This window comes from Acomys minous (assembly GCF_964271855.1).
Source record: "Acomys minous genome assembly, chromosome: 19".
In the NCBI taxonomy this organism is placed as follows: Eukaryota; Metazoa; Chordata; class Mammalia; order Rodentia; family Muridae; genus Acomys; species Acomys minous.
The window spans coordinates 62,346,908-62,366,268 of record NC_140499.1 but is presented as its reverse complement, the minus strand read 5'-3'; the positions used below and the strand labels follow the sequence as shown (position 1 = coordinate 62,366,268).

The 19,361-nt window shown below is 50.0% G+C and overlaps 1 protein-coding gene across 14 annotated transcripts in view; it reads right to left on the bottom strand.

Moving 5' to 3' along the window:
- Window positions 1-544: 544 nt before the first annotated feature.
- Window positions 545-19,361, bottom strand: part of TPM3 (tropomyosin 3) — a gene marked incomplete at its 3' end in the record, with an annotated part of 29,093 nt that continues 10,276 nt past the window's right edge. For 2 of the 14 annotated variants that reach the window (XM_084769938.1, XM_084769931.1), the window contains 8 exons: window positions 15,864-15,997; window positions 15,138-15,255; window positions 14,827-14,897; window positions 13,505-13,580; window positions 12,837-12,899; window positions 12,668-12,737; window positions 11,703-11,781; window positions 545-1,899 (listed from right to left, as the gene is read on the bottom strand). In XM_084769938.1, the coding sequence (XP_084626064.1) occupies window positions 1,896-1,899; window positions 11,703-11,781; window positions 12,668-12,737; window positions 12,837-12,899; window positions 13,505-13,580; window positions 14,827-14,897; window positions 15,138-15,255; window positions 15,864-15,997 (615 nt within the window). Of the gene's footprint in view, window positions 1,900-2,571; window positions 2,958-10,444; window positions 10,771-11,698; window positions 11,782-12,667; window positions 12,738-12,836; window positions 12,900-13,504; window positions 13,581-14,142; window positions 14,219-14,826; window positions 14,898-15,137; window positions 15,256-15,863; window positions 15,998-19,361 lie in introns of those variants that run through there. The other 12 variants (XM_084769935.1, XM_084769942.1, XM_084769937.1 and 9 more) reach the window with 7 other exon arrangements.

Below are 19,361 nucleotides of genomic sequence, written 5' to 3'. Positions count from 1 at the left end.
CTTAGCTGCTGCTTTTTTTTTTGAGACAGGGTTTTTCTGTGTAGTCTTGGCTGTCCTGGACTCACTTTGTAGACCAGGCTGGCCTCGAACTCACAGCGATCCACCTGCCTCTGCCTCCCGAGTGCTGGGATTAAAGGCGTATGCCACCACGCCCCGCGCCTTAGCTTCTTTTTAAAAATGATTTTTTCCCAAAATATGCATGAGTGTTCTATGTGCATATGTGCATGTACATCAGATCACAATATTGGTGGCTGTGAGCCACCGTGTGGGTGCTGGGAATTGATCCTCTGAAAGAGCGCCAGTGCTCCTAAGTCAGTGCTGAGCCATCTCTCCAGGCTCCTTAGCTTTTGAGAGCCCTACCAAGGGTGCCACCTCCCAAACTCCACAGCCAGGTTTCTGAACTCATGTTTATTTTTTGTCTGCTTCCAATTTGTGCACTCTGTGATAAATTCTGTTGCTGTCAACCACAAAGACCGGACTCTCTACCCCGGCTCTACAGCCCCTGTGGAGAAAGTACATTTGGGCTAAGAAAGTCACGCAGGGCTGAAGGTGGAGGGACTGGTTTATTCCAAAATGTTGCAATGTCAATATTCAGTATCAAAACAGTTGCACTGTGGGGTTCTTTCTCCTGTCAGGGGAGAGTACAAACAAGCCAGGAAGCTGCAGGGTGTCCACCTAACAGGCCTTGAAGAAACCACCTGAACATGGCAATTGGGTGGGGACACAGAAGACCAGCACACACCAGCCCACAGACTGCAAAGAATTCTCACAGCCAATGGGTCGGCCTAGGTAACCCCCCCCAAAAGCAAAATTTCAAAATAATATAAAATTTTAAAAAGTTTTTTTTTTTTACACAAGCTATTCAAGATTTCTCCAGCACTGACTGACACTAAGCACAAGGAGATGGCACTTTAGAGACAGCGGCTTCAGGAAAGGGCGCTGAGATGATTCCATGTGGCTAATCGCGAGTGGCACGCGCGAACTCGACCTCCCTTCTCGGTCTCCCTCGGGGCAGGTGGACACTACGTGGTCACCTCAACACTAGGGGCAACATGATCCATTTTGTGAGCAGTCGGGAAAGGGGCAGAGATGAGACAGAGTTAGGCTCAGGGCTAGGGCTGAATGAAGTAGCATGCTTGGCTAACACGCCCCACGAGGTGGGGGTGTCTCAGAGGGCTCACTGTCTTATTTGGTCACATGTGATGGAAAAAGTAAAAAATAAAAGTAAGTGTAAAATCGTTCAAAGATATCAAAGCTGAAAAACCTTCACAGCCCGGAACAGTTTTTTGTTTTTGGCTAACTTCCCAGAATCCCCTGATGTTTTGGCTAAGCCTTAGTGCGGAACACTGAGGTCTCCCACAGCAGGGCCTGCCTGGCTCTCAGCTAGGCTGGCCTGTTCCTGTGTTCCTCCTCTATGGTGTGACAGTATTCATTAGGCTAAAGTGTCACCTTCCAACAGTGAAAAGGAACTGGGTTGCTGTTCCAAGCCTCGGAAGTGCTTGGAATGTTACAAATGGTCCCTAAGACGAAAGTACTTACAATGTGCACAAGACACACTGCACTGTGCTCACATTTCCCTTAAATATTGTTCCCAAAGGTGTTCAGCCCCTCCAGGTGGAACTCTGGGAGGAGGCTGACACAGTTTTGTGAAAAAAAAAAACATGAGGGGTAGAGGGGGTGGCAGGAGGGGAAAGCAGCCTTCAGTTAAAAAGATCAGCCCTCTGTTTCAAGGTCAGCTTCAGGCAGGCTGGCCTCAGGCGGAGTCAGGGTCAGAGGTCAGAGGGAGGAGCGGCCACAGGGCAGGGTGGGGGGCACTCTACATCTCATTCAGGTCCAGCAGAGTCTGGTCCAGCATCCTTTGTGTACAGAGGTGTTCCTCTTTGGTGCACTTCAGCTTATCTAGTGGGGATAAAGAAGAGGAGTTACAGAGAGTTACAAGCAATCCCGACCCAAGCCTTGCTCCGGCAGTGAGGAGGCTGCAAGGCGGCTCCTGCAACCTGCGTTCTGTGGGCTCTACCTTGCCTACTCACGCCATGGAGCGTCTCTACTGCCTGGGGGAGGCAACTGGGGCCTATCAGCCATTTCCTTTCCCTCCCAAAGGCAACCAAGAGCCATTCGGCTTTCAGTCTCAAAAGGATGAAAGCACCAGGCACCCACTTTTTGACTCTGCCCACAGGCCAACACTTGATGGAGTGTGACCATGGCAGACAAGGACAAACTCAAAATCTCAAGTAAAGAGCAAAGGCCGACTCCCCACAGACACACTCTTGTGTGCAAAGCCCCATTGAGATTTTAGCAGTTACCACAGAGCCGACTTGGACAGTCACTTACAACCAAACACAAAAGCAACAAGAAGGAAACGCTCAGGTAGGAAGCCAGTGGTAGACCACCAAGCACTGAATCTGCTTAGCTAGGAAACCATGGAGCTTGGGGGAGGGAGGAGGACGCGCACGTCAGGAGTGAGTGGTGGCAAACCAGACCCATTTTCACAGCGCCCCCTCCTTTCCCATGCTGTTCCACGCAGCCATAAGAGCCCATCCCCGGGCCTGAAGAGGAAGCAGTTACAACATCTTGTCAGTCAGTCTTTTTATTGTTAGAAAATATCCATGCAGGACAGCAAACCCTACGGTCGGTGCCCAGGTGAGAGGGCGCCCACTACATCTCCCAGGCCCCTTCTTCATCACCCACAGTCTCTTCTAGAACAGAAACAGTCACTGCAGCTCCATGGGGGCTGCCAGGAAACCAACAGTATGCTAACTGCCCTCCTTAAAAAGCAACTTGCTTAGGGCAAAACGGTAACTTTTTAAAGGCCATCTGCCTTTTGCTGGGGTGCAGGTCAGTGGTGTGGGTTCACTGGGCCCCAGGGAGCCCCGCCCATCAGTCACACAGATCATGCAGCGTTAGCTTCAGCTCATTAGAAAGCAGGCGGTTTCGCTCAAGTTGGCTGTAGAGGCACTCTGCAGCAGCAACAGAGAAGAGGGAAGAGGAAAGGAGAGACAGGAGGAGAGAGAGAAAAGGGGAGGTTAGTAGCAGGCAGAGACAAATGTGTCTTTCACCTAGCCGGTCTACGTAGCATGCACCAGATGGCAGGAGAGCACGAGGGCCCAGGGCGGGAAGAGCCAGCCAGTTGGTGGAAAGACCAACAGAGGAACACAACAGCAACGTCAGCGGTAGGAGCGGTCTGAATGTGACCCAACACTTCCTTCACAGTGTGGCGCCTGGGCTGAGAGAGTCACATGGCAGAGACAGTGGGCTTAGAGGCATTCAGCCACGAGGGCTTGGCTTTGAAACGCCACAGGGAACAGCACGCATACCTACCTCACCCACTCAGACCCTCACTTTCCATGCTCCTGACTTAGTGTTGATGCCACAGACATCCAAAAGCCACCCCCATCCATGTTTATGTTCCTCTTTTATATAAGAAACTCAGCCTACTCGGGTCAGCAATATACCCTGCAATTAAACGATACAAGCCAAATTAGGACTATTAAGGGGTGTTAGAGAGATGGCTCAGAGGTTTAGAGCACTGGCTGCTCTCCTAGACGACCGGGGTTCAATTCCCAGCACCCACATGGCAGCTCGTAACACCTGTAATGCCCTGTTCTGGCCTCTGCAGATACTAGGAATGGACATAGTATACGGACATAATACAGGCAGGCAAAACACCCCAAGAAAATAATCAAATATAATTAATTTAGGTTGCCTCCCTCTAAAAGGAGGTCACAGATTGCAATTGAGGCCAGTGATACTTGGAAAAGCTGGGCTCATGAGAAAACTTTAGTTTTCTCCCTTGCTTTGAATAGAAATGTGATGTCCAGGGCTATATATTTCAATCTTAAGAAAAAAAATCAAAGAAACTAGTTTTCATAGGCTACAGCTACTCAATGGCAGGTAGACTTGCTAGGTTTAAAAATAATCTAAGCTGGGCGTGGTGGCGCACGCCTTTAATCCCAGCACCCGGGAGGCAGAGACAGGCAGATCGTTGTAAATTTGAGGCCAGCCTGGTCTACAAAGTGAGTCCAGGATGGCCAAGGCTACACAGAGAAACTCTGTCTCGAAAAAGCAAGAGTAAATAAATAAATAAATAAAAATAACCTAATGCAGACGGGTGTGGTGGCACACGCCTTTAATCCCAGCACTCAGGAGGTAGAGGCAGGCATATCGCTGTGAGTTCAAGGCCAGCCTGGTCTACAAATCAAGTCTAGGACAGCCAAGACTACACAGAAAACCCCTGTCTTTAACATCTGCCTCCAAAAAAATATCTCATGCTACCAAGTTGTTTTAGTATAACTTAAAAATATTATTTATTTATTTTTTTTGGTTTTTCGAGACAGGGTTTCTCTGTGTAGCCTTGGCCACCACGCCCGGCCTAATATTACTTAAGTGCTCCAATCCACTGCCTTTATCTGGGTTTTCTACTTAGAGCACATCATTTTCTTTTCTTTCCTTTTTTTTTTTTTTTTTTGGAGACGAGGTTTCTCTGTATGGCCTTGACTGTCCCGGAACTAGCTGTGTAGACAAGCCTGGCCTCGAACTCACAGCGATCTGCCTGCCTCTGCCTCCCAAGTGGTGGGATTAAAGGCATGCACCACTGGGCTGGAGAGATGGCTCAGAGGCTTAGAGCATGGCCTATACTTCTAAAGGTCCTGAGTTCAATTCTCAGCAACCACAGAGTGGCTCACAACCATCTACAATGAAATCTGGTGCCCCCTTCTGGCCTGCAGGTGTTACATGCAGGCAGAACACTGTATACATAATAAATAAATCTTTAAAAAAGGTACGCACCACCACTGCCCAGCCTTGGAGCACATCTTAAGAAAGAAATGAATTATGAAAATTGTAGTCATTCCATGTGATAGGATCTTGCTCTGCTGCAGCGACTCACCAAATGCCTGGTGCTCTAGGAATGCACCGCTCTACCTAGCATCCTAAACCCAGAGAGAACAGAACTTTGGAGACAGAGGAGCTAAACCATTCCTTTTTTTTTTTTTTTTTTTGGTTTTTTGAGACAGGGTCTCTCTGTGTAGCCCTGGCTGTCCTGGACTCACTTTGTAGACCAGGCTGGCCTCGAACTCACAGCGATCTCCAGCCTCTGCCTAACAAGTGCTGGGATTAAAGGCGTGCGCCATCACACCCGGCCCTCCTTTTAATTTTTCTAAGGCAGGATCTAACTATATAGCTCTGGCTGTACTGGAACTCACTCTAGACCAGGCTGGCCTCAAACTCAGAGATCTCCCTAACCCTAACCTTCTGCCTCCTCAGTGCTGGGATTAAAAGTGTGCCGCTTCCTATGGTTTTTAGATTTTATTTATTTACTTATTTTTGGTCTTTTGAGACATGGTTTCTCTGTGTAGCCTTGGCTATCCTGGACTCACTTTGTAGACCAGGCTGTCCTCGAACCCACAGAGATCCACCTGCCTCCGCCTCCCGAATGCTGGATTACAGGCGCTTTGATTTCCTGTGTTTGAGAGACTGCTCCAATGTGAGACAAGGTCTCATTCTAGAGCTAGGCCTTGCTCTCTTGCTGGGACTGATTATAGAAACAAATCCCCTAGCTAGCGTCCTTAGTAAGTGGCACTGTCCCTCCTCTCTCCCCAAGACTATGGAAATTTGTACAGGTATGTTTCAGGGGGTCTGTTTTTCTAAGATCTTGAGCTGTGCAAGCCTCCTGCCTTTGCCTTCCAAGTGCTTTAACTATAGACGTGTGCCTTCATGACTGGCTATGAATAGGTTTTGAATGTCACAGTGACCAGAAGGTTCTACAGCAATATGCTAACATGCAGGATCTTTCTGTGTGTCCAAGAATTACCCTATCCTACATGACAGAATGGCAACAGTCCATAAGCTTCTAGACAGGCTTGGTGTCAACCCTGTATGACTTAGGACATTGTAGGCACTCCCTGACTATGTTGCTATGGATACGTCTCTTCCATATCCAGCTTGGTTTGATCCCCACACCAGTATCTTGGTCCTTTTAACAGCCTGTTCCAGTCAGAGAAATGATAAAATGCCCTAAAATCTACATAGGTAGAAATGTGATTGTTTTCCCAGCCTGAACTTGGCGTCTAACTATTTCTAATTTTTTTCTTTTTTATTTTTTTGAGACAAGCTTGGCTGTTCTGGACTCACTTTGTAGACCAGGCTGGCCTCAAACTCATAGAGATCCACCTGCCTCTGCCTCCCCAGTGCTAGGATTAAAGGTGTGTGCCACCACCACCCGGTGCTTCTAACTATTTCTAATTACTAAAATGTCAGTATTACATATTAGTAGTTCATCAAAGCTCTTAGGTCCCTGGTAATACCAAAACAAGGCAAAGCTTACTGGCTTACAGACTTACTGGCCCTGTTCTGGCCGTGCCCAATCGAAGAATTCCCGAGATGGGCCAGCAAGACAGCTCAGTGCACGCAGCCTGACAACCTGCGTTGGGTCTCTGTGATGAAGCAGTCCCTACAAGTCCTCCTCTGAACGCCACATCTCCATATGCGGACATGCATGATGCCATGCCATGCTTGCAGCACCCACACTCACGCAAAAGATAAAAACAAGGAACCGTAGTGCACTCATGAAAGGAAGCTCCACCACTAGGTGACATCTGTTCCTCATCTCAACAATGGCAAGAAGGGAAAAAGAAACCCACTTTGTTGGCTTTAGAGAGAAACATGCTAAGGGGCACAAGTGCTTTGCTCTGATGCTTGGCCCCCCACAATAAGTACATGTAAGAAACAGGATGTGAAAGCACAGAATGTGAGAGAAGGGAACCACCCTAACACTACATAGTTTTCACAGTTCCCTAGAACAGTAGAAGAGACCTCCCAATGGGGAAAGTGGAAGGTGCCAGGGACAACAACCCACCTTCCTCAGTCTCCTACTGTTCCATGCTCATTCTCTCTGCTTCTTTTCTTCCCCAAGACAGGGTCTCTCTGTGCAGCCTTGGCTGTCCTGGACTCGCTTTGTAGACCAGGCTGGTCTGGAACCCATAGCGACCCACCTGCCTCTGCCTCCCGAGTGCTGGGGTTAAAGGCGTGCGCCACCACGCCCGGCTTCCACAGACGGCTTTAACTGTATTTTGAGACAGGGCCCCACTACATCCCCAGCCTGGTGTTCTAACTCCTGTCCAATACCAAATGTCTACAACTGTGCTGAGCAATAGTCTCACGGGATTACTTAAATGGAAATGAGCTTTACTCATTTAAAAATAAATAGAACGGGATTCTAGTACCAGGAGACAGTTTAACAGCTGCAGAAACAAGTGACTATCACTCTGGACATCACTGCCCAAGTTCTACTGGGCACAGCCACTTTAAAGCATACTTACTGCTTTTCTTCTTTCACTAATGCTCTCTCCTGTCTCTTGAATATGTTATCTCCCCACACCACCTTAACGCTCAAAACACCACCCAGTGAGCATGGATGGGCAGTGGGCGCCCATCGCAGGTACCTCCATCTCAAGTCTGTCTGCTGGACTTGAGAACCACTCAGCCCCAGCATCATTCTCTTTGCTTCCACACTTCCAAGAAGGGCATCTAGCTTCCTGCCCAACTAAGCTTCTGTCTTTCTGTCTGTCTCTCTCTCTCTCTCTCCATGGTTTCTCAGTGTAGCCCTGGCTGTCCTGGAACTCAGAGACCCGCCTGCCTCTGCCTTCCGAGTGCTGGGATTACAGGCGTGCACCACCACTACCCAGCCTAAGTTTTCTTTTTATTTAATCTTTCCACATCTGCAGTTGTGGTTTTGCTTTCTTCCTGGCTGAGTGCTGGCTTAAAGGTGACTGGCCTGCCTCTGGCCGAGTGCTGGGTTAAAGGTGACTGGCCTGCCTCTGGCCGAGTGTTGGGTCAAAGGTGACTGGCCTGCCTCTCGCCAAGCACTGGGTTAAAGGTGTGCATCACCATGACCAGCACCCGCAGATGCTCTTTATGGGTGTCAAATACATGTGCGACTTCAAACTGCTTCCAGTCTCTCTGGATTCCAAAACCTCCCCTGCCAGCCTTCCCCCTGCAGCCAGTTTCTCAGGCGTGTGCGTCTGTCCTCCATCTCTAACACTGTCCCTCTCTGTCTCGAAGCCAGGAACCCACCTTTGCCTCCTCTTGGGTCAGGGGCTGGCAAAGGGTCCCTTCTTTTTTTTTTCTTTTTTTCTTTTTTCTTTTTTTTTTTTTGAGAAAAGGTTTCTCTGTGTAGCCTTGACCGTCCTGGACTCACTTTATAGACCAGGCTGGCCTCGAACTCACATTGATCCATCTGCCTCTGCCTCCCAAGTGCTGGGACTAAAGGCGTGCGCCGCCACCATCCAGCCTTTCTTTGGTTGCAAAGGGTCCTATTACCAGGCACAGCTGTACACGCCTGCAACCCGGCACTTGGAGGGCTGAGGTGAGAGGACTGCTGAGCCTCAGGCGAGCCTGGGCTACAGATAAATCTGCAACCTAACCGAGTGCTTCCCAACATCCACCACAGTCATGGCTACTGGTGTGGGCATGCCAGGGTTTATCTTGTGAATGTTAAATAAAACATTTTGAGAGCAAGAGCGAATTTGGAGAGAGCAAAGGTAGGAGGCCACTGAGAGCTACCATAGAAAAGGACACACAAATGCCTGCAACAGGGGGTTAGCACACTTCACTAATGAACTCTCACTCCAACACACACATATATAAAACACACACACACACACACACACACACACAATTTTTTTAACTGGAATAAAGGGGTTTTTTTGCTTTTTGGTTTCTCTGTGTAGCCCTGGCTGTCCAGGACTGGCCTCAAACTCAGAGATCCACCTGCCTCTGCCTCCCGAGTGCTTGCACTTGAGATTAAAGGCCTGTGCCACCACCACAGCCCAACAAAAGTTGTTTTAAAAGAAAGAATCTCACTATACTGGCTTGCCAAGAACTCATGTGTAGTCTGGACTGGCCTTGAACACAGAGATCCCTGTGCTGGGAGTAAAGGTATACATCACCTCGCCCAGCCTTGTCTGTTTTTGACCCAGGGTGGCCCTGAACTCCTGATGCTGGGCACAGGCTCTGCCCACCACGCCCAGATCCAACGTTGTTCTCGTAGCACACACTTGTTCATTAACTACAGTGGCGTCTCCGTCACGTAACGAACAAGAACAAAGCTTCCCAGGCTCACCTCAGCAGCCACCCCACCCCACCCCCACACCTACCCTGGTTTCCCCTAGATGCTCTCTTTCACCTTGTTTTTCTTTAACTGGAATGCTGAGTACCAACTATCCCCAAACTGAATTCTGCTCATTAAAGCCAAACCTGAGGCTGGTGACGAAGCTCAGTGCTAAGCGCTTGCTTAGAAAGCTCAAGGCTCTGGGTTCAGAATTCTCTATTACCAAAACAAACACAGTAAACAAACCCTATCCTAAACCTAGCACCGTGGTGGGGTGTGTCCTGGGAAGCAGACGCAGGACTGCCATGAACTCAGGGCCAGATCAGGCACATACCGAGTTCTAGAATAGCCAGGGCTAGTGGAAAATTGTCCCAAATGGAACTCAGCTCCCCACACTTTACTATCCACAGCTTACACAGCAGCTTTAACTTTGGGTTTGTCTTTTCAACCCAGAGCAACCTAAATGCAGGCGCTCCTTGGCTGCACTAATGTCTGTCAGGACAAGATAGCTGGAAAACAGCAGGACCCGACCAATAGACCGACCTCTACTGAACCACAAGGGCCCTGTGGCAGGAAGAAATAGTACAGGCAAAGGAACTTGACTTGGTAGAAACTTAGACTAGGGAAAACCCCTCTACCTAGCTGTATCTTCCCTTTCTTTGTGTTACTATGCTCTCCCAATAGCCCTGTGCCACATCCACAGCCCTGGTTTTTTCTAAGAAAGGGATACATTATGCAACATTTAGCCACGATACCAAAGGTACCTGCTGTATAAGCTGGAATGCCTCTGAAGTGTTGGCATTCAATTCTACAATCTATACCAATAAGAATTTCACTAGTAGAAATTTAATAGTAAGCCATTACCCTTGTGTGTACCTTGTGGCTGGTTGTTTTCAATTTTCCAATAATTGATCGCGTTCTTTATATCCCATTGGGGAAAAAGTTGAACAAATGGTAGCAACCTCAAATAAGTGAGAAGGGTTTAAACGGCCATCGACTAGAGCCTAGCCCACTGTGTCACACTGTGACTTGGGGGGACAGAGTAGATAACTGTAAGGATGGATCACAGGCCCAGTGTGCTCTGAGGATGTCCTGCCTGAACCTTGGGCAGAGAGTGGAGAGTGTTAGCAAACAGTGGCCTGTTCACCTTACTGTATGGACAAGGGCCTTAGGGACTGAAAACACTGCAGGTAGATAGACTGTTTAGGATCTCAGAAGTGAAGACTTAAGCCGGCCTTAAGCACTTGAGGAGTAACACTAGGCCTTTACTAGGCCACCACTCTGACAAGACTCTGACCAGCAAAAGTTTAAGTGTCAAGAAAAACACACACACAGAAGTAGCTTTGATTATACATTAGTCAGAAGAGGGGGAGCCTAAGGCAGCTGCCCCCACAGGACACCGGCAGGGCTCCTTCTCATGTGCAGCAACAGCTTTGTCAATGACACAATGCAGGAGGGCATGAGGCTTCTGGCAGCTTGTTTTAATAATGGGGGCCAGAGCAACTATGTAAATTGCTTTGTGACTGCACCCCAAGTCGGCCCCCGGCACTAAGGCTTTGGGAACCAGCCAGGCTGACCCAAATGGAATCCAGAGCGAGTGGGGTGTTGGGTTCCCCAAGGAAAGGGGGTAGATCCAGAACAGAGCAGAAACGGTGACAGTTTATCTGTGTGGAAAAGGACACTCCGGGTGAGAAGGGCTGGCTGAACTGAGGCAGCAGCTTGGGAGGAGGAAGGAGAAGGGGCCAAAAAGAGCAAGAGGAAAAAGAGAGCCAGACACTACAGGCTGCTACACTTGGCCGCCCCCAGGGTTAGCGGGAAGAGGAGGCAGATTAGCGTTAGGGACCAGACCCACGGCAAACAGATGAAATTCCCCAAAACTTTTGGTGCTGTTTACTGCTTGGCTTGCTTTGGGACTCAGCTCCAAGTCTTAAACTGGCTGCTTCGCATCCTGGGTATGACCTGTCAGTTTTAGTATCAGGGCACAAATCAGGGTGTGTGTTATGTGTGAGTATATGAGTGTGTGAGTGAGTGTGTGTGTGTGTTTTGAGACAGGCCCTGGCTGTCCTGGAACTCACTATGTAGGCCAGGCTGGCCTTGAACTCAAGAGTTCTGTCTGCCTCTGCCAGGATTAAAGGTGAGTGCCCCCATGCCTGTCGTGTCTTGCTTTTTGAGACCTTGTCATGCCATGCAGCATTAGCTGGCTTTGAACCTGCATCAGTCCTTGTGCCTTAGCATCTAGACCGCAGGGATTACAGTTGTGTGCCGCCATACTTAACTCTGAGACACGAAAGTGACAATTCAGGGCAGCAGAGGAAAGTTGGGCACAACGGACATGGCTGCAATCTTAGTGGTGCAGGGTGAGTCAGGAGTTTGGTGTCTGAGGTCACCGTGACGTCTATAATTAGACCCTGTGAGAAGCAGATGGACAACGAGAGAGCACAGACCACACCCAAGACTACACGCACTCCCAGGTTCTGCCAAACAAATAACCAGCACCAATGTTTTCCACTGGGGCGCAGGACACGCAGAGTGTGCACCACCCCGCACCCTCGCCCAGAGCCAGGACCCCAACCCCACTCTGCTGCCTGATAGTTACATAGAGGTCATGTCATTGAGGGCGTGGTCCAGCTCGTCGCTAATGGCCTTGTACTTCAGTTTCTGGGCATAGAGCTCGTCTGGACGGGCACAGGAACCACAGGGGAGATGGAGGGGATAAAGTGAAAGGTATCAGAAGCAGATGAAGAGAGGGGGTCATTAGAAAGTAGGAAAAATTGACAGGGGCTCTAAAACCAGGGGGAAAAAAGCCAACTATCCTGGCAACCGTGACCGGCCATTTCGATCTACTTTTCCCAATGGCCAACAGTACTTCCTGATGTCTCTTAGGACAAATGCAGCAATGACTGCGAATGGGAACCCAGGCCACCACTCCCACCAGTTCTGAACCAGCGATAACACTTACAAAGACAGCAAGGGAGGAAGCACACATCCGTGGTGCCACTCTGCTGCCTACTCAATGGGACCATGGTGCGTGGGTCCTTGGCTCTACAGACCGCCCCAAGCCCCTTCAAAGCGCATCCAGTTACCATGAGCCTGACACGGAGTTCTCAGACAAAGGCCTGTTTCCTTGCTAAGGTGGACAGACAAAGCTGCCACCCTGCAAGAACAAGATGGCCTGACAGCGCTCGGCTGAGAGACCTGGCTACTGTCTCCTGGAGAGGTGCCCCAGCCTAAATGATAAAGAGAAATACCTAAGGTGGCCACAGGTGACTTCACTGTCTTCTAAAAAATCATGGTCCCCACTTCACCTCACACACTTAAGATACTTAAGATTACTAAATTGGAGATAAATTAGCCATTAGATCATTTCAAAGGAAAGGTGGCAGATTCTGGAAATCAGTAGGCTTATTAAAGGGAAAAAGTAAAAATCCAACAACTCTAGGCCTACTTTCTTAGCTGTAACGCAGGACAGGACACATCACATATTCCAAGTCACTACCATTCTGATGAAAGGAGAAAAGGCCCAAGATGAGTGGGCGAAGCCTTCCTCTCACGCCTCCATACCTTCCAAGTCATCAATGGTCTTTTCCAGTTTGGCTACCGATCTTTCAGCAAACTCAGCACGGGTCTCTGCCTGAGGAAATACACGGCCAATCAGAACCAGCAAGGCTAATTACCAATATCACAGCATCAACGCTTTAAATCCTCGTGTGTGTCAGCCCCTTGGCCTCACCTCCTTGAGTTTATCAGTAAGAATCTTTATTTCTTCTTCATACTTGTCTTCTTTTTGAGAGTACTGTTAAGAGAAGTAAAATATGAGTTTCAGAGGAGAAATTGTCTCACAGACAACAGCTATGTTACTCTCACATAGGCCACAGACACTATCTGGTGTGGACTGGGCTTGGCTCTGGACTAAACACAAGGCCCAGCCATTGGCAAGACCCAAACATCAAACTTGCAGAGTGAACTCCGCCAGGGCCCTCTTTCCCTGTTAGCAGCCCTAACTTTTGATCTACTCCTACCAAGCCAAAGGGTTTTTCCTTTCTCCAGCATAACCAGAGGAGCCCACAGTTACAGCATCCCCTTCACGATGCTAATGGCCACCGTCTGATCTGACTGCTACAGGTCTTGAGAGCTGGCCCTCTGGTGCCCCATCTGATTGCTTCAGAGTCTCTCTAGCCACATAACTGACTGGAGCGCAGCGGAGGCGGTGGCGGCTGGAGGAGCCCGTGACTCCAGGCACTGAGGGACCCGATGCTACTTGACCCTAAGCAATGGAGGCAGGTAGGAGTTGGCCTTAAAGCTACACTCTGATGGCCAGAACGGAAGGGGCGTGTCTGTCCTTAAGGGCAGGGCTGGGCCCAGGCCCCAAAGCCTGTCATCTTCACAAACCAGCCCTACCTTCTCCGCCTGAGCCTCAAGAGACTTGAGGTTGTTGGTGACATTCTTCAGCTCCTCCTCCAGCTCAGAACACTTACTGTGAATATTTTAAATACCAAAGGAGAGGAAAGGGGGAAGGAGAAGAGATAAAACAAAAACAAAAAAAGGAGAGAGACACACAGATGTGAATTGAACCTATGTGTAAAGAGAGCTGGACTGCAATCAGGGAAGAAGTTTCTAGGTAACCTGAGCAAGCATCCGCCCTCCCGCCTCTCCCGTGGCACATGTCTGCCAGGCGCCGGAGCCCCTGTGCTCAGTATGTTTGGCTCTGATAAAGAAAGAACACTTGAGAGAAATCACTGACTACCGGGAACGAGTTACGACTGCTGCTTGGGTGTGGAGGTGGGGACGGATGCCCAGCCCAGACAACCCCCCCAAATCACCCAAGGGAGGCAGAGGCCCTTTGGGGGAAGGCAGTGAAGCGACTAGGAAAGAAGAGATGAGAGATGCCAAGTGGAAAGGAATGGAGCATTCCATGGAGAGATGAAGAGGCACTCAACAAAGTCAACTGTGGAGGGGAGGCAGCTGCAAAACAAAACCGAACTGGAACAGAGCACACCACAGGCACAGGGCCTCTCGGCGCGCTTACTGGTTAGTACCTTTTCCTCAGCAGCACTCAGACACTTCAGGTTCTGGTCCAGGAGTCTGATCTGCTCGTCCATCTCTCGGCAACGGCTGTTAGTGACAGTCACGGGAATGGCACAAGCCAGGTCGTGGGGAGAAGGTTAAAAAGGGAAGAGCAAGAAAACAAGCCGCAAAATGGGGGGTGGGGGGATGGGTAAAAATAAATAAACAAACAAACAAATGGAAAGAAAACACCACCATGGTCATGATATGTCATGTCTGAAGGGGGAGGGCGCCAGGCGAGCACGAACATATACTCATCCATGCTGACTTTGTTACACAAGGCCAAGCCGGGACCAGTGGGCGGCAGGTGATTTCTCTAAAGCCTTTGCTCTCAAGTTCCCAGTGGCAAAGTGGTAAAAACAGAGACCAGATCTGAAGTCAGTAGAGGCCAGGGGGGGAGAGGTCCTCTATGGAAGGACCCACTAGGATCTTCCAGCTAGCTGTTTTGCCAGATTAGTCTCCACGTTCCCTCAATTTGTTGTTACCTTGTTACCTGCTCCCAGTGAGATAAGGGGAAGGCCGCAGCCATTCTTAGAGGCTATAGATGACGACCACCCTCCCAGGCCTGTTTAACAAGGTCAAGGAATGCTAGTTTACTCCAATTAGTGCCCAAGCTGGCAGGATGGTCTGACAAAATCTGGAGACAAAATACTCACGACTCTGCCAGCTCGGCTCGTTCTTCTGTGCGTTCCAAGTCTCCCTCAATAATCACCAATTTACGAGCCACCTGGAAGACAAGATGCCGGTGCAGCTCAGGCCCGGGCACCATGCCCCCGTGACGGCCTGCGCAGAGCCTGCGTGTGCAGCTCAGGCCCGGGCACCATGCCCCCGTGACGGCCTGCGTGGAGCCTGCGTGTGCAGCTCAGGCCCGGGCACCATGCCCCGGTGACGGCCTGCGTGGAGCCTGCGTGTGCAGCTCAGGCCCGGGCACCACGCCCCCCTGACGGCCTGCGCGGAGGTGGCTTACCTCCTCATACTTCCTGTCCGCTTCCTCTGCAATGTGCTTTGCTTCCTTCAGCTGGATTTCCTGGAGCTCCATCTTCTCTTCGTCTTTTAGAGCCCGGTTTTCAATCACCTTCATGCCTCTGCCAGAAACAGGATCAACACAGCAATGGCGTTCTGAGGTCTGCGTCAACTCTAGTCCAAGAACTCAAAGTCACACCCTTTAAAGTCCATTCCTGTTTGCCACCCAAATAGAATTTCCATAGCATTCAAGGACCTGTACCATTTAATTTAAGACATTTTCTCTTGAAACAAACAAACTTGGGCTCAGGACAGGACCTAACAATAGAGCAGGTGCCTGGGATGTGCGAGGCCCCAGTTCAATTCCCACAGTATAAATGATAGTAGTAATGTTACTTCACTACCATTTAGAAGTAGAGCTGGGGGCTGGGAGTGGGAGTGTAACTCGGTGGTAGAGGATGCGCTTAGCACATAAGGGAGATACTGGGCTCAATCGGCAAAACCACAAACAGGTCTAGCACAGGCCTGTAACCCCAGCACTTGGTGAGTGGTGGCAGGAGGCTCAAGAGTTCAAAACCAGGCCGGGCTACATGAGGCCTCAAACCAAAACCCAAACAAAACAAAACACAGGTGTAGAGGGAACCCAGGTTGGAGCTGCTATGGACTGTTTTGTTTCCAGCAACTCTTTTGGAATTCACTCCCCGTCTCCCCGTCGTGGTCCCCCGTGTACCTCTCACTCTCATCAGCAGCCTTTTCTGCTTCCTCTAGCTTCTGCAGAGCAGTGGCGAGGCGCTCCTGGGCGCGGTCCAGCTCCTCTTCAACCAGCTGGATCCTGCGGTTCAAGGAGGCCACCTCAGCTTCAGCCTTAGGTCAAAGGGAGACGCGAACAGAGAGGTGAAAAGAACCAATTGTGGCAGAAGACTAGCCCTGACGACTGTGAAGACGCTAGAGTCAAGCAAGTAAGAGAGAGCCTGTCTTGTTCACATGCAAAAAGCTCTAACGTACAGGGTTAGAGGTCAGCTCCTCCCCTCCCATCTAAGGACTCCCATCTGTCATACATGAAAAGTTTTCTTCTTGTGACCCAATCTCATGCAGCCCAAGCTGGCTCTGGCCTTGACCATGCCGCATGGTACCTCCCGTGTGCTGGGGTTACAGAAATGCACCGCAATGCCCAGTTTATGCTGTGCTGGGGATGCAACCCAGGGCTTCATGCATGCTAGACAAGCCCTCTCCCAGTGCCCTCAGCCCTGTGCTTGTCCAGGCAGTATTATCCTCTCTCTTCTGGACTCAATTTAAAGTCCAGAGCCTGTAAGAGTCAACAAAGCAGGTGAGATGCCACACACGGTCAACCCCAGCGCGCGGGAGCAGAGCCAGGTGGGTCTGTCGTCTGAGGCCAGCCTGATCAACATGGTAAGCTCCTGTCTCAAAAAGCAGCCAGAGAAGACAGACTTCTGCCTCATGCTCTATAAATGACAGCTACTTCAGCTTTCAACTCCAACCCCAGATCCCCCTGCCTTTACCTCCTGAGTGCTGGGACTAGAGCCATACACCAGAGGGCCCAACATTTAGTACTTCTATGACTTTATAATATTTCTCTCTGTAGTAACAGAGAGAACAGTTTAAGTTGTTAGCCCTCTGATCTCCTTACTCTAACATCAGGAGGATGACCAACTAATCAACGCCTCCTGAATAACTGCTTTCCAGACATGCAAGCAAGAATGCAAGGTTGAGGTCAATGCAAGAGTGCAAGATCCTAGCACTCGGGAGGCAGAGGCAGGTGTTCGCTGTGAATTCGAGGCCAGGCTGGTGTACAAAGTGAGTCCAGGTCAACCAAGGCTACACAGAGAAACCATGTCTGGGAAAAAACAATAAACAAAAACAACAAAAAAGCAAGATCTGGGGCTGGAAAGATGGTTAACAGCTAAAAGCACCAGATGCCAAGCCTGAGGACCTGGGTCCCATCTCTGGCCCCCACAAGTTGTCCTGACGTACACACACTCTGCTGCATGTGCACATTGAGAGGGGGAAAAAAAGACTGGGATATCTTCCCCCCCCCCCCACCCCTTCAGTGTGCTCCCTTAGTCCCTTAAACAAAGAATAAAAACAAACAAGAAACCTAGCTCCACCAACTGCCATGCCTCTGGCTGTCTCTCTCTCTTTTTTTTTTTTTTTTGGTTTTCCAGACAGGGTTTCTCTGTGTAGCCTTGACTGTCCTGGACTCACTTTGTAGACCAGGCTGGCCTGGAACTCACAGCGATCCGCCCGCCTCTGCCTCCCGAGTGCTGGGATTAAAGGCGTGCGCCACCACGCCCGGCTGTCGTCTGGCTGTCTCAACTGCCTTTCTAGTCCTCACACCTCCTAAGTGTCACTGGACTTCAGTATAATGCATGACAGTCATCTCCCCAGCGTCACACACAATAAAGTTTAAGCTCTTGTGCACGGGCACAGTCTGTGACAGTATGTGGCTACAATCCTAGCACTCAGCAGACTGAGACATAGGGACAACGTGGACTCACTACAAAGGGGGACCCTGTTTCCCCAACCCAACCACCCCAAATTTAAGCTCTCTGCTGCACGTGAGTGCGTTCAGATGCTTCTCCCAGGGTGGGGCCAGCTCTCCTCTCCAGCCCAGACTGTGACTGAATTCGATTACCCTGGTTTCCTCGTACCTGGCAAGGGTGGTGGCAGCTGAGGAATCTGGGCCACTAGCCCTGTGGGGAGGGACACAACCAGACAAGACTCCTGCTAACTCTCAGGATGGGAACAAAAATCTCCACGTACAAACACAGGAGAGGCAAGGGGTTGGGGAAGGAGGCAGGAGAGCAGCCGCAGGAGAGGAGGCTGGAGGTCGACATAAGCTGACATTCCTCAGAAACCATCTGTAGCCCTGCGTGTGCCCTTCAGACACCACAGAGACGAGCATTCCCTAGTCCTGTCTCTTCTAGGAAGACAGATGTCCTGGACGACAACAGAGATTGATCCTCACAAACCCAACAAGGCCCAGCGGTCCAGGGCAAGCCAGGCCATCAGGGCAGGGCTCAGACGCATGCGCTTCGGGGGCTTCAGATGCCTAAAACGCCAACATGAAACACGCACCTGTTGCTCTTACAGAGAACGCAGAATTCCCAGCACCCACAGGGTGGTTCTCAATCACACATAACTAACTCCAGTTTCGGAGGCTCCAAAGCTCTCTCCTGACCTCCAGGGGCACCGGGCACGCACATGATATACATATATATACTATATTCATGCAGATGAAATAAATAACTCTAAGGGGGAAAACTTAAAGAAAAAGAAATATGCAGCTGGATTTACAGGAAGCACATGAAATGTAAGTCCCCATCCGGTGCCAAGTTACCCAAACTGGAAAAAGATAACAGGCTACGGGGCAGGGTATGGTTTCCATGGCAACAAGCCGGCTCCAGCACTTTCTCCTACAAAACAACAGCTACAATTCAATTTCTTCACAAGGGTGAAAAGGGAAGGGAAACCACCTCTTGGTGCTCTGCTAAGAGAAAGCGTGTGTTAAAACAAGAAACAAAGACTAAAGACCCCTGCAAAGGCTCCCCAGACCAGAAGCTCAAGACAGGAAGTTCTGCTTCTCCCCCTCCAGCAAGCAGATCAGTTCTCTACCAGGAAACAAAAGGCTGCAAAATCAAGATCTGGTACTCCCTTAAAAGGAACAAGGAAGCCGGCTCACACACAGCACTCAGGTCAGGCTAGCCGGGTGATCCTGAGAAACAGCACACTTGATGTTGTTTTTCCCCCACTATCTGGGTTTTACCTGAATGCCCAGCAGAGGCTGACTGGCCCCCTGAAGCTTGAAGGGTACAGTGGTGTGAGGTCCCCGTCCCCCCCCCCCCCCCCCCCCCCCCCCCCCCCGTTCAACAGCAATGGGGTTCTTTCTCCATTGTTCAGGAGGACAAATCCTGGTGCTGGAATGCAGCAGCCATTTTGGTCACACTAAAAGATGGCTGACAGCAGCTTTGGCTCTGACAGAAGTTTGGTTAAATGCTCCAGTGGACTGTCCATGTGGCTCAGCACCCATCTGTGCAAGCCTGGTGGGCTGGGTTCTAACCTCTTGAACCCACGTGACAGTGAGAATTAACTCCACAAAGTTGTGTACACACACACACACACACACACACACACACACACTTCATACTCAATAAGACCATTTTTTTATGTGAAAAGAGGCCCAAACCATACCACAGCCCTTCATGTAAGA